General features: G+C 40.2%; 1 protein-coding gene across 2 annotated transcripts in view; it reads right to left on the bottom strand.

The window, feature by feature from the left end:
• Positions 1–14,431, bottom strand: part of cadpsa (Ca2+-dependent activator protein for secretion a) — a 454,508-nt gene that overhangs the window by 162,474 nt on the left and 277,603 nt on the right. For both annotated transcript variants that reach the window (XM_069937157.1, XM_069937158.1), the window contains exon 9: positions 714–780. In XM_069937157.1, coding sequence (XP_069793258.1) covers positions 714–780 — 67 coding nt within the window. The remainder of the gene's footprint in view (positions 1–713; positions 781–14,431) is intronic.

Here is a 14,431-nt window from a genome sequence, read left to right as displayed (position 1 = left end):
CCTAATCAGAACACTCTGCCAGAACCAAGGATCTGTTTGCACTATTGTAATGTGACATTTCTTTTGCATTAACTGCTAGTGCGATTGCTTATCAATCCTTTTATATTTATTAGCTTTTTATTCTCCCGTGTGGTAATTTAATCTTTACTTATTATTTATTAATGTATCTTACATACCTGTGTACCTGCAAAAACAATTTCAATACATTTCAGTATGTTGTACTGATGAGTCAGTCAGACAGTTACTCTCATCTCAAACTCAAGCAATTAAATTGTTTTGGAATTAAAAGCTTATCAGACAGTAATGCTGATCTTAATTGTCTTAAAAACAATGCAATTCACCATTGTGGTAATTTTTAATTCTCATTACTTCGAATAGTTGAGGATAATTGTCCTTACAATTATCAGATGCGATCTGACCTATGAAACATTTCTTAAATGATTATTATAGACCTTCTGAAAGCTTATAGCAATCTGTTTCACTTTATCCAGTCTTCCTCTTCAACCTGCAAAGGATTTGATCAGAAAATATCATCTATTGGTGAGATGTAATTTTTCACGAAAACAAGGCAATGGAAATATTTGAAGGAATTTCTCAATTCATAACAAAGTTGTGTGGCAATAATTTGCTGGGCATTTTGATTTTTAATTCATGTACATAAATTCCAAAAAGTAATCAAGTCAAATACCCTTGAAAGTATTAATTTTCATTACCTGCACCAGAACAAAGAACCTTTTCTTCCATCTTTTCCATACATTCTTACCGATTGTCCATAAGTACCTAGAAATAAAAAAAACAAAACAGTTCAGAAGCCCATTAAAAAGCAAAATTATGACACCTTTAACATGCACTTCATTTTAAAATGTCCTCAACAAAAGTAGACATTTACTGAAAAGTAGTAATTAAACTTTTTATAGAACCACAGCAGAGAAACAGGCCCCTTGGCCTTTCTAGTCTATGCCAAACTATTACACTGCCTAGTCCCCCTGACCTGCACCCAGTCCATAGCCCTCCATGCCCCTCCCATCCAAGTACCAGTCCAAATTTTTCTTAACTGTTTAAGTTGAGCCCACATTCACTTCAGCTGGCAGCTCGATCCATACCCCCAACACTCTCTGTGTGAAGAAGTTCCCCATCTTGTTCCCCCAGACCTTTCCCCTTTCACCCTTAACCCGTGTCCTCAAGTTTGTATCTCACCTACTCTCAGAGGAAAAATCTTATTTGCATCTATTTTGTCTGCTCCTATCAAATCTCCCCTCGTTATTATTCTACACGCCAGGGAATAAACTTCTAATCTGTTTAAACTGTCCCTGTAACTCAGTTCCTCGATTACCGGCAACATCCTAGTAAATCTTCTCTAAAGAACTATCTTTTGTGCAATCGCAAATGATATGTAAATTATACAAGAGTTATATTATTTTCCTTTGGACATTTCAGTATTTAACCAGCTTCAGTTAAGCTCAAAGGTCTATTGAACTGAATTTATTGGTTATTTTCACATGTACAGGATACAGCAAAAAATGCTATCCAGGGAAGTCATAGTCATGTAAAAGTGCAGCATGTAGCACAAGAATAAAAATAAAAGTGGTGTCACAAAAGATAAAAAGTGTGGGCTAATCAGATATTTTGAAATTTAATGAAACTAACATGAGATTATGACTTTAAAAATTGTCCAAGTTGTTTTTTTTTTCTCTTTGGTTTACAAAACATGACAGACAGAGCACCAAGTCAAGCTGGATTTAGCTCACCATTCATGGCTCATAGTTACCTGCATTCACTTGATCCACATGGATGGCAATGCATGGTGAGTATCTTTGGCAGTGAAAGGCTGAAGTTGGTGCACCACTAAGGCCCTTCCCCCAGAATGCCGAGATTCAGAGGTATCTAAAAGCTATTAGTTTAATTAAAAGCTACTTAAAAATAAAAATTGAGATATAATGAAAAATATTGAACAAAACTAAATAAAGCACAACACGTTCATCTGCTAATCTCCTGGTCAGTGATTCCCCATACAAATGAATGAGGATTTTCATCCAACATCATAAGTGGATTCCTCAGCATTTTACAGAGGAATTCCAAGATTTCCGCAGTCTGCTGTTGGACTTGACTTGTAGTTCAGAGACATTTGCATCTGTTCCTCAAGATTATCCAGCCTTGTAATTGTTGGGGCTTCATCCAATATGGTGTGCAACACAATAACAGAGAGGTAACTGATTTCAGGTTAACAGGGTTGAAACTATACCAAACTCCTTGTGCGTGTCAAAATAGAAAAATGTTGGAAATATTTAGCAGTTCAGGCAAGGTTTGTAGAGACAAAAAGGATTAAGGTTTCATGATGATTCCTTTCATCAATTCAAATGTTAACCGTTTCTCTCCTCTAACCATGGATACTAATTCTCTTTCCCAACATCTTGTGTTTTTATTTCAGTTTTTCATTCACTAAGTAGATTTCTCTGGACCTCTCTGGCTTCTGTTAGAAATCTCCAATTTGCAGTTCAAAAACTTAAAATGGGAGTGAAACCTCATGCAAATGTCTTGGAAATATTTTCTGCACCCTCCATAGCAAGCTTGCTTCTTGCGTCTTGCTTTCCATCTGAAGCAGGCAAGCATTTTGGCCATCTGCTGCTGGAGTCCTGAGCTGCAGTAGGGTCAACTCTGAAATGGGACAACATAATTCCTGGGCTGGTTATTTCAGGCTCAAGGAAGCAAAATTGGATCTGATGTCATCACTATATCAGTCCAGTTTTGCACCTGTTCCAAAACATGTATTGCTGTTAACAGACATAGTTTTGAGATTCCTAAACTGCCAATTTGAATCCTTTTGTAGTGTAAATGTGGTGAGGACACATTTGAACATTAAATGTTAAATTCATGGCCCGTCTGACATGCAGCTTGTGATTCAGACCCAGCTGGAGATGAGAGTAGGATTTGGCATTGACACAGTAAACACGGTAACAAGGATAGGTTACTAAGAAAAAAAAATTATTGACTAGGAAATCTTTCCACAAGATCTCTGCTGTATAAATATCCACCTTTCCTGAGATGAGTGAATATGAACTTGTACAACGTGTTGACAGCCAATTAAAAACTTGGATGTGAGCAGGGCCTTTTCACACCCAGGTACATGCAATGAATATGACTCTCAGCAATGGCGGTATGGCTTCATGTAAGTCGAGATTGGGAAGTTATCTTGAATTAGTTGCCAAACATATCACATCATTTCACCATGAGATGGTGAGACAACACATATTCCCTGACGGCAGGGTGCTTAGCCAGGTTACAAGGAGCTCTGCTTTGTTTCTTGGGCTTTTTGTTCTTCCCCTTGAAGTGTGCATACAAATCTACCCCATGCCCCCTATATCCTCCAAACAGATTGCTATAAGCTTTCAGAAGGTCTCTCAGCAAGTGGGAATCCTGCTATCTAATCCCTGGGATGGAGCAAGTCATTTATATGAGACAAGAGAAGCAAAGGTTGCTTTCCCTGGAGATGAGGAGGTTAAGAAGGCTCATGATGGATGTGAAATTGTGAGTAATATAGGTAGGGTAGACTGCAGGAAACATTCTCTCCTATCAGGGTAAGGGGGAAAACCTTCTTCACTCCAAGTGCAGGTTCGTGCAAGCTTCGTTGAAGCTGAGAGGCTCATAGTATCTAAGAAATTTCCAAATGAGCCAGTTTGGATGAATTGGGCCCAACATCCTGTTTCCATCTTGTATGTTGTACTGGGCCCTCCATAATTTTTGGAACAAAGTCACTTTTTAAAAAAAAAACTTTATTTGCCCCTGTGCTCCACAGTTTTAAAGTTGTAATCAAACAATTCACATGTGATTAAAGTGCAACATTTCAGATTTTATTCAAGGTTATTCATATACATTTTGGTTTGGCATATATATATGTTAAAGTAGTAATGTTTAGTACTTTGCTGCGTATCCCTTGCAATGACTGTTTGAAGTTTGTGATTTTTAAACATCACCAGGTGATGTTTATAACCATATAACTGTTTACAGCACGGAAATAGGCCATGTCGGCCCTTCAAGTCCGTACCGGTTCACTTGAACAACTCCACTAGCTCCTCCGCAAACTCCTGAGGAAGTAGACGCTTTCTTCATGATGCCATTGGTTTGTTGGTTCCAGGAAAGATCTTCCGAGATAGTGACTCCCAAGAGCCTACATCTTCTCTGGTGATACTCTGCCAGGTCTCTACTGCAGCCATCTTCAGCTCCTGCTTCTTTCGGGGCCTTGTTCCCTTAGGTTTTTTCTTTATCATATGGAAGGTGTAATGATAACGTGCTAGTGACACTCCTGACCACTAGAGGGAGTTAGAGATGAGTTTCTTGCAGCTCGGGGATTCAAGATAGATACCTCCACATGGTCCTGAGTGAGTTCTTTAGTTAATAAAGCATAGTTGGTTTAAAATAACCCAAGTTTCTTCATTACAATACATGCTCAATTGGATTTAGATCTGGTGACTGACTTGGCATTCAATAATTTTTCCAGTTTTTAACTTTGAAAAACTCCTTTGTTGCTTTAGTAGTTTGTTTGGGTTCATTGTCTTGTTGTAGGATAAAGCATCATCCAATAAGTTTGGAAGCATTTGCTCAAACTTAAGCAGATATGATGTTTTTATATAGCTCAGAATTAATTTTGCTGCTGCCATCAGCAATTACATCATCAATGAAGATCAGTGCCCAGCAGTTACATCATCAATGAAGATGAATGTGCCAGTATATGTGGCAGCCAAACATGCACAGGCCATAACACCCCCACCCCACCCTGTCACCATGTTTTACAGATGAGATGATATGGTTTGGATCTTGGGCTTTTCCTTTATGCCTCCACACCTTGCTCCTGCCATCACTCTGATAGATTAATCTTAGACTCATATGTCCTCAAGACCTTTTTTGAGGATTCTGCAGGCTATTTTAAATACTTTTTGGTAAACTGTAATCTGGACATCCTGTTTCTGTGACTAAATAGTGGTTGCATCTTACAGTGTAGCCTCCATGAAGTCATCTGACACATCTACATTGACACATCTACACCTGCCTCCTGTAGAATGTTTCTGATCTGTCTAGGGATTTTTCTTCATGATGATAAGAATTCTTCTGTCATCAGCAGTGGAGATCTTCCTTGGCCTTCCAGTCCCTTTATGATTATTAAGAAGAAACAGTGTGCTGGTGAGCTTAGTAATGTTCCAAACTGTTGATTTTGCTAGTTCTCAGGTTTGGATGATGTCCCTTACAGATTTATTCTTGTTTTCAGCTTCATAATGACGTCTTTGACTTTGAATGGCACAATTCTTGTCCTCATGTTAAAAAATGCCAACTACAGACTCTCAAAATGATCAAAAGCTTAGAATCAAACCTTACTCACTTATACCCGGACCAATGAAGCAATTAAACATTTCTCAGTCATCACAAACACCTGTGAAACCAAATGTCCCAAACATTATAGTGCCCTAAAATGACAGGACTATGTATAAAAAGTGCTGTAATTTCTACATGGTCAAAGTAAAATGTATACAAATAACCTTGAATAAAATCTGGAATTTGCACTTTAATTACATGTGTATTGTTTGATTACAAATTTCAAACTGTGGAGCACAGGGGCAAATAAAGGAAAAAAAGTTGCTTTGTACCAAACATAGATGACATTGTATTTGTCAATAATTATAATTCTTGTCACTGGCTTCTGGTTTAAGTTACAGAGAAAATAAGTTTAACCAAAGAAAGGATGCTTTTGGACAAAGGCTTCATATTGCAGCAGTAGTTGTAGAATGACAAACAACAATAAGAAAGCATACAGGAGGGAGATAGATCAGCTCATTGAATGGTAATGACAACAACCTTAATGTTTGCAAATCGAAGGAGATTACTGTAGACTTCAGAAGGAAGTCAGGGGAACACGAGGGCTCTGTGGTGGAGAGGGTCAAGAACTTCAAATTCCTGGGTTTCAAAATCTCCAAGGATCTGTCCTAGAACAACCATGTTGGAGCAATCAAAGTAGGCTCTCCAGAGGCTATATTTTGTGAGGTGTCTGAGGAGATTTGGTATGTCACTGAAGACTTTTGAACATTTCTACCAGTGTACCATGGAGAGCGTTCTGGCTGGTTGCGTCACTGCCTGGTATGGAGACGCTAACTCTCAGGAAAAGAACAAACTCCGGAGGGCTGTTAACTTGGCCTGCTGCACCAGACTTCACTCCATCAAGGACGTCTCCATGAGGCAGGTCTTTAAAAAAAAAGCAGCCTCTATATTCAAAGACCCCCCCACCACCCAGGCCATGCCCTCTTCACTCTGCTACCATCGGGGAAAAGGTACAGGAGCCTAAAGTTGAATACTCAGTGGTACAAGGACAGCTTCTTCCCCGCTGCCCTCGGATTCCCAAAAAATCAATGAGCCAAAGAAACAGCCTTACTTTTCATGCACTGTTATGTCTATTTATTTATATTCATATTGTAAGATGGTTATAACGCCAAATATCAGGATTTGTTCACGACAATAAATTCTGATTCTGAACCTGAATACTGGTCCACTTCTTGGCTGATCCAAATCTTTGGCTCATTTTACACCACTGAGTTGAACTCTTCCTTCCCTCCCTCTCCTATTTGTGAATCTGCCTTCAGTGGCAGCAGATAAATGTTGTCTTCATTGATGAAGCTGCCACACTGGCAACTTGTGGATTAAACAGCATCAACATTACATCCTGATTAGGTTTTCTGTCAATATTATAGCAATCAAATGTGACCAGTGTTCCAATTTACAGCTTGAACATTTTTTTAAAAGATAGTTTACACAGAACTATTTGTAGTCTATATTTATTTGCCTTTGCCCTTGTTCGCTCTATTATAAACAGAATGTTGAAATGTTCAAATGTGCAAAGATGAAGAAGAAAATGGACATTTTGCTAGCTATAAAACAGATCGTCACTGGTCACAATTGATAGCTATAAGTAGAAAATCTGATCAGGATGTAATGTTGCAATTTAATCCACAAATTGCCACTATGTTTACAGACAATTATTACAGGACATTTCCCAATATCCAAAGTTATGAATACCAAAAAGACACAAAAACTGAACTTTTTTTTTGTGCCGACATGAAGTCACAAGTTTAAAAAAATTTATCACCCGACTTGCCCATTTAAAGCTTTGGCACTCTATTGGCGCCAGTTTCATACCAAAAGAGCTCAGAAACAGCTGGGAAGACAGTTGCTGAACAGCTGGGTGTCGGCTCAGAGAAGCAGGCTGGAATCTTGAGTCACCAGTAAGTGACTGGAGGAAGTCGGCAGCTCAGGCAGCGCACATGGAGAAATTAGGTGTAAGGGTCAGCCCTTAAACCAAAGGGCAGAAACGCCGATTGCCCTATTTCAGGTAAACTCTCTCCCCTCTCTCTTTCTATTTCGTCTTTACCCTCCGCTGCACTTGGGTTTACAAACTGCGTGCTGCTGTCTTCCCGCCACAAGTGGTCATTGATGTCATCAAGGAGAATGGCCTCCATGGCAGGAGTGGAGGCCTCCATGGCAGGAGTGGGGACCTCAGGTTGAAGCAGTGGGAAGGTGCTGGGGACAAGTGGCAGTGGGGAGGTGTCGGGGACCAGCGGCAGCTGAGGCAACTGTGCTATTTTATTTTTCTTCGGTTTTGTCCCAATAACAAAAAAAACCCAAAAATCAAACAACGTCTGGTCCCAAGCATTTTGAATACGGGGAAATGTACTGTATTGAATATTTCATCATTAAAAATAGAACATACAATGGCACAACGTAGAGTACAATGATTAAGTACAGCAAGGCTTGAGACAAAGTCTTTCATACAATTTAACATCCCAGGCTTTTCAGAAGTAAACAAGCAAGCAAAAATTTGACACCAAGTCACATATAGAAGAATGGATGAGATTTGAAGTGGGAAAGAGAAAAGGGAAGAGGAGGTGCAGGGTGGAGGGAATTTGAGGCCGAAGGGCCTAATCAGCTGAAGTATGGTTGGTAATGGTGCAGTAGTTCAAACAGGGGATACACAAGCAGTCAAAGATTTGAGCAGCACAGATATCTTGTTCAAATTGTCAAAGCAATTCATACACCTTGATGAAGGGCTTAAGCCCTAAATGTGGGTTAGGTCTTTGTTTGACTTGCATTATGTTTCTCCAGCTTTGTTTTTATTTTTGTCAAAGCAGTGTACTATTGTAAAACCTGGCAGAGTATTGGGGTAAATTAGAACTCACACACAGATAAAACTTTAAAGCAAAAGGAAAATGCATATGTTGGCCACTTGAAATCAAGACAGAGAATGATGAAAAGGGAAGGAGAGTGAATGTTTCAGGTTTAGCAGCATTCACCAGATGCAAGTCATTAACGTGAAACATTAATCCATTCCTCTGTTCACACACACACACACCATCTGACCAGTGGAATATTCCAGCATTTTCTATTTTTATTTCAGATGAAATCTGAAGCAAGTTTACTGAGACCCAGTGACATAACTCAGAATGTGATATGAGTATTATGATACGTTTTTCAATCAAGGCAGTTGATGTTACTGGCTTGAAATGAACAAAGAATACGAGTTGAAAGTATCTGCCTTCACTGTAGGGGAGAGAATAAAATGTAAAACTCTCTTCAAAAGAAAGGATCCTCATTAAGATACCAACCATAGTGAAGGGGATACATATTTGCATACTACAGTACGTTTCCCTGTTTCCGAAAAGCTTAGGACATTTTTGTTATTGGGTTATCAGAACATCAGCAGAATACTTACATCAGCGATTAAACAACAACAAAAAACCACGTCAGGCTCTTTGACCATGAAATAATGCTTAATACGCACCACCATTCTCTTCTGTAAGACGTCACACACTTACATCACTGTCCAGTTTCACCAACAATTTAACTTTCTGTTCTATAGACAAACATAAACACTTGCTCTTTTTCTTTTCACTGACATCCATAGTGCTATCTGCAGACCTTTTTGCCATTTTCAACTATATCTTTGTACAGCACACGAGAGCTCTGTTGTTATCAAAATGGCGCCCACAGAGCATCAGAGCCCCACGTGGGCAAGTCGGGTGATGAACATTTTTCAACTTGTGACGTCATGTCAGTGCTGCAAAAAAGTTTGGGGTTTGGATCTTTTTTGTACTTTGGATACGGGAAAAAGTACTGCATAATGTAGCCCTCACCTATTTTAGGCAAATGCATAAGAGTTTGCAGGAAGGAATCTTAAATATTTAAATAAAGGAGGTATTTATTCAGAATTTTGCAATACTTGTACGATGCTAAAAATCTGTGGGCTGCAGATTGTCACCACAGGGGATTTTCACTGGAAATACAACCAAATCCATTCACTGACTCAATGCACTGGAAAATGATGAAGTAGTACTTGGTCGGACAGATGTGGGGGTGTGCTACAATAAGCTCCTGCCAAGTTTTCAAATGTATTGTTGCATTCAGAACAACTTTAATATTCAGAGATGTAATGGTGGAGATGATGAAGGTGAAAGACACCATCTATAGCAACTGAAAACTAGGAGCCCTATAGGATGCTTCCTGCAGGACATTCTAGGTCGCTGGAGTCAAACATGAGACTGTTCACCCATGTGCCATCTGTCTAATTGATTATTATTCCTCTTGATCCTACTGAGCGCAAAAAAAAAGAATGGCATGCATTTCACCACCTCAGTACATCCGAAAAGTGTTTTATAATCAAAGGAGTACTTCTGCAGTGCTGACGCTGATGTAACATAGGGAAGGTCTCTGCCAAGTTTTGTATAGCAACATCCCACAGAAAGCACCAAGATCCTGGCAGATAATCCATGTTTGTTAGGAATACCATGGATACCTCTCCTGATCTTGTAACATGTGCCATGGACTCTTTTACATTCACCTGAGGCAGCAGGCAAATCTTTGGTTTAATGGTTCATTTCAAATTTCTACCTTGGGCTCCTTCAGTCCTACATTGGCGTATTAGTTTGAGATTTTCTGCTCAGATCTCTGGAGTGAGAGCAAAAACAGCGTTTAAAACAGATGTTGCTTCTTGAAACAGGGTTTCACATCAGTCACCTACCAAAAGGTTACACTATATCATGGTAAAAGTTTTGGACACAATTAACTAAGTTTCAACCATCTTCACATTTCCTCAGCGGAGATATTTTATTGTTGGATATCTATGGTATCAGATACTGGATTATTTCAAGTGTTCCCCCCGTTCAATCCTCAACAAATTCGCTGCTGAATTTCCTTGCGATTGAATGAACTTCTGCTCCTTGTCTCAGGCCTTGACTTGGCCTGTTGACACCTCCCCTGACAACACAAGGGGAGAGGTTGGTAAAGAAGGAGTGTCCTTCACCAGTTGTGGTGCTGAACACTCAAGTTAGGAAATCACAACGCCGTTGTACAAAACTTTAGTGGTGTCATACTTGGAATAATGTGTGCAGTTCTGCCGAATGACAGGAACGATGTGGAGGCTTTAAAGAGTGTGCAGATGAGTTTCTCAAGGTTATTGCCTGGGTTAGCAAGCATCAACTCAAAGGAGAGGTTGAACAAACTTGGATTATTTTCTCTAGTGTGTTGGAGTCTGATGGGTGACCTGATAGGAATATTCTGCTGCGATTCTCCAGCATTGTGTTTTTATATGAATATATTTGGATAGTCTGGGTTTTTTTCCAGGGTGGAAATGTCAAATACTAAAGGGCAGAGAGTTAAGGTGAGAGAAGGAAAGTTCAAATGAGATTACGATGGACTTTTATTTCACATACAGAGTGGTAAGTTTCTGGAACATGCTGCCAGGGTAGTGGTCGAACAACAGTACTGCTTAAGAGGAATATACAGAAGACACATGAACTGGAAGGGAATGGAGGGATGTAGACCATCTGCACACATGTGGAGTTTAAATTAGCATCATGTTCAGCACAGACCAAATGCCCAATTCCTGTGCTATACTGTTTGTTCTACGCATCTGCTACATCATGACTTATACATTGGCTTCTGACATTCCAGCAACTTTTATCCCCTCCAGCCAGCCTGCATTGCCATTCCTCTTCTCCTGCTGACACCTCCCCTGACCTTTATCACCATCACTCATCCAGCACCTATATCTCTCCTTGCTCCCAACAGGCTACAAACAATTCCTTTTCCTCTCTTCTCCTCTCAACCCATTTATCTTTCTCAACACTTGTTTTCCCCTCTACTTTTCTTAGTCTCTCTTCACACCTGTAGCCTGAACTTCCAGCATTCGGTATTGTTACTTTGTCCTGTGAAGCAGCAGACACAGCAATGTCTTCGCTAGCCTTGCTCTAGCTGCTGATTGAATATTAAAAGTGCCAAATGATCAGAGTTAACACAACATAACAATTTACAGCACGGAAACAGGCCATTAGGCCCTTCAAGTCCGCACCGAACCAAACACCCCTCTCTAGTCCCACCTCCCTGCACAATGCCCATAACCCTCCATCTTCTTCTCATCCATATACCTGTCCAACCTTTTCTTAAATAATACAATTGACTCCGCCACCACGATTTCTCCCGGAAGCTCATTCCACACGTCTACCACTCTCTGAGTAAAGAAGTTCCCCCTCATGTTACCTCTAAACCTCTGCCCCTTAATTCTTAACTCATGTCCTCTTGTTTTAATCTTTCCTCCTCTTAACAGAAATAGTCTATCCACATCCACTCTGTCTATCCCTTTCATAATCTTAAATACTTCTATCAAATCCCCTCTCAACCTTCTACGCTCCAAAGAATAAAGACCTAATCTGTCCAATCTCTCCCTATACTCTAGATGCTTAAAGCCAGGTAACATTCTGGTAAACCTTCTCTGCACTCTCTCCACTCTGTTTATATCCTTCCTATAATTAGGCGACCAGAACTGCACACAGAACTCCAAATTATACAATCTCAACATCACCTCCCAACTCCTATATTCCATGCAATGATTGATAAAGGCCAGCATACTAAAAGCCTTCTTCACCACCCTATTCACGTGAGTTTCTACCTTCATGGAACGATGTACCGTTACTCCTAAATCTTTCTGCTCTTCTGTATTCATCAATGCTCTCCCATTTACCACGTATGTCCTGTTCTGATTCTTCTTACCAAAATGAAGCACCTCACACTTATCAGCATTAAATTCCATCTGCCATTTTTCAGCCCACTTTTCTAAGCAGCCCAAATCCCTCTGCAATCCTTGAAAACCTTCTTCATTATCCACTATTCCACCTATCTTAGTATCGTCTGCATATTTACTAATCCAATTTACCACCCCATCATCTAGATCATTAATGTATATAATGAACAACAATGGGCCCAATACAGATCCCTGAGGCACACCACTGGTCACCGGCCTCCAACCTGACAGACAATTATCCACTACCACTCTCTGGCCTCTCCCTTTCAGCCAATGTTCAATCCATTTGACTATCTCAAAATTTATACCTAAAGACTGGAAGTAGTAGAGTTAAAATTAGGCAAGTGAGGCCATATGCAAACACTTCCTCCTTCAAGTTGGAAAATGGTGTCAACAAGACAAACAATATCACAAAATTGCCTCACTACCTATCAGTTGCCAGAGCTCTCTCATAGCACATTGAGACATTAGGAATGTTAACTCTTGACATCTCATCTAAAGGTGGGGTCCCTCTGCAGGGCCCCAGATGTATCTGAGCTGAGCTTGAAGGCAAGAAATCCTTTCTTTCTTTCAATGATCCATGCTTTATCACCTCAAATCTTCCCAAGGATTTGGAACGCCCTTTTCTCCCTATTCCACACTCAGCTATGCAAGTGTAAGAGCTAATAATGGGGGCTGTGGGACATCCCAGGATCTTCTTTCACGTTGTCTATCCACAGCTGCTTCTTGCTGTCTCAAAGTAAGCAAGTGCTTGGCTTCTGAATGCAGAGTCAAACAAGTACTTTGTGTACTTCAAGATGGAGAACGGCACACCTTCAGTCAGAGACGTTGACGATTCCTACTCACAAGTTTAGCTTCACTTATACTGTAAGGTCTTAAGTTAAAGAGGACAATTGTGCTGACGTCCAGCAAAGAGAAAAATGGCTAACTGATTATACATCAAGTCAGATGAATGATCTTGTTGCTACATTTTAAAAGCACTCAGAGGACGAGAGAGTTGATACAGCGAAATAATCTCACTCTGTGCGGCACCAAACACCTAGGTTTACTTTCATGGATTTTAGCCTGTCTGTTTCAAAGTTCAGATTTATTGTCAGAGAATAAACCTGACATCACAAATAACCCTGAGATTCATTTGCTGCAGGCCAGGCAAAATTTCTACTTCTTGCTAACTGTATATAATAGAATCCCCATCATCTGGAATTCAATCACTGGAAACTCAAACAAACAGCCAAAAAAATTAAGGACATGAATAAATAAATTCCAATAAATAAGTCTGGGGCAGATGGATCCCACAGGGGAGACCTCAGACTTTGTTGAATAGGCGTAGGTTTGTCCCACTGAACTACCAATGCCCCTCAATGCACACACATTCTTTTCGCTGTTGCCACTTGTGTGGAAGTGAGACGGGTTGTCAGTGTGAGGAAGGCAGGCCGAGGGCCTGACTGGAACACTTGGATGGAAGTGAGCAGTGTTGTCAGTGCGAGGAAGGTGGAAAAGATGCGTTGGAATGAAATGGCGGCACCAAGGATGAAGAGCCGGCCGATGTCACTTGCCGCTGGAGCGACTCTCCCAAACTGTCTCTCTAGTAAGAGTCTTTATCATTATTTGTAGATTAGTAAGGCTTTTTCTGTTAACTTCAGGCTGGGCAGTTAATTATGTCAGTGGCACAGTTAGCACAATATTACACTAGCGACCGGGGTTCAAATTTAAATTTCATAAGTTACGGGAATTACCTGAATAAAGTGAACTTTACATATTTAAAGACTACAGTACTTATATATTTTTTTCAAATTACTTTACATTTTTGCATTGTCTTTTGCCTTTTAAATGGTATATGGTTAAAGCAGGTGTTTTAGAAAGGCACTGGAAGATTTAATGAAACTCAAAAGTCCGTGGATGCTGTGATTGTAATAAAAACACATTGATAGGCTGGAGCAACTCAGCCAGTCTTTCAATGTGCATTGGAGACAAAGATATATTGCCGACGTTTCAGGCCTGAGCAGGCCTTCAAGGGATGAGCAAAGAGCAGGAACTCTCAGAATAGAGACAGTCCTGGCTGGGGGAGGGAAAAAAGTGTTAATTGGATATAAGGGGAGAGGTGAGAGTTGATTTTGTTTGTGTGAAATGAGACAGGGAAGGGAAAGAGACAGAGCTGGGGGTAGGCGATGGAGGAAGAAGTAGGTGGGGGGGTATTTTAATGAGAAGTTGGAGAATTCGATATAAATACCATTCAGTTGGAGGGTACCCAGTCAGAAGATGAGGTGTTATACCTTCAATTTGTGGGTGGTCTCAGTCTGGCAGTGCATGAGACCATGGACA

This window comes from Narcine bancroftii, chromosome 5 (assembly GCF_036971445.1).
Source record: "Narcine bancroftii isolate sNarBan1 chromosome 5, sNarBan1.hap1, whole genome shotgun sequence".
Lineage (NCBI taxonomy): Eukaryota > Metazoa > Chordata > Chondrichthyes > Torpediniformes > Narcinidae > Narcine > Narcine bancroftii.
The sequence above is the reverse complement of the archived record's forward strand: the minus strand, read 5'-3'. Positions and strand labels throughout refer to the sequence as shown.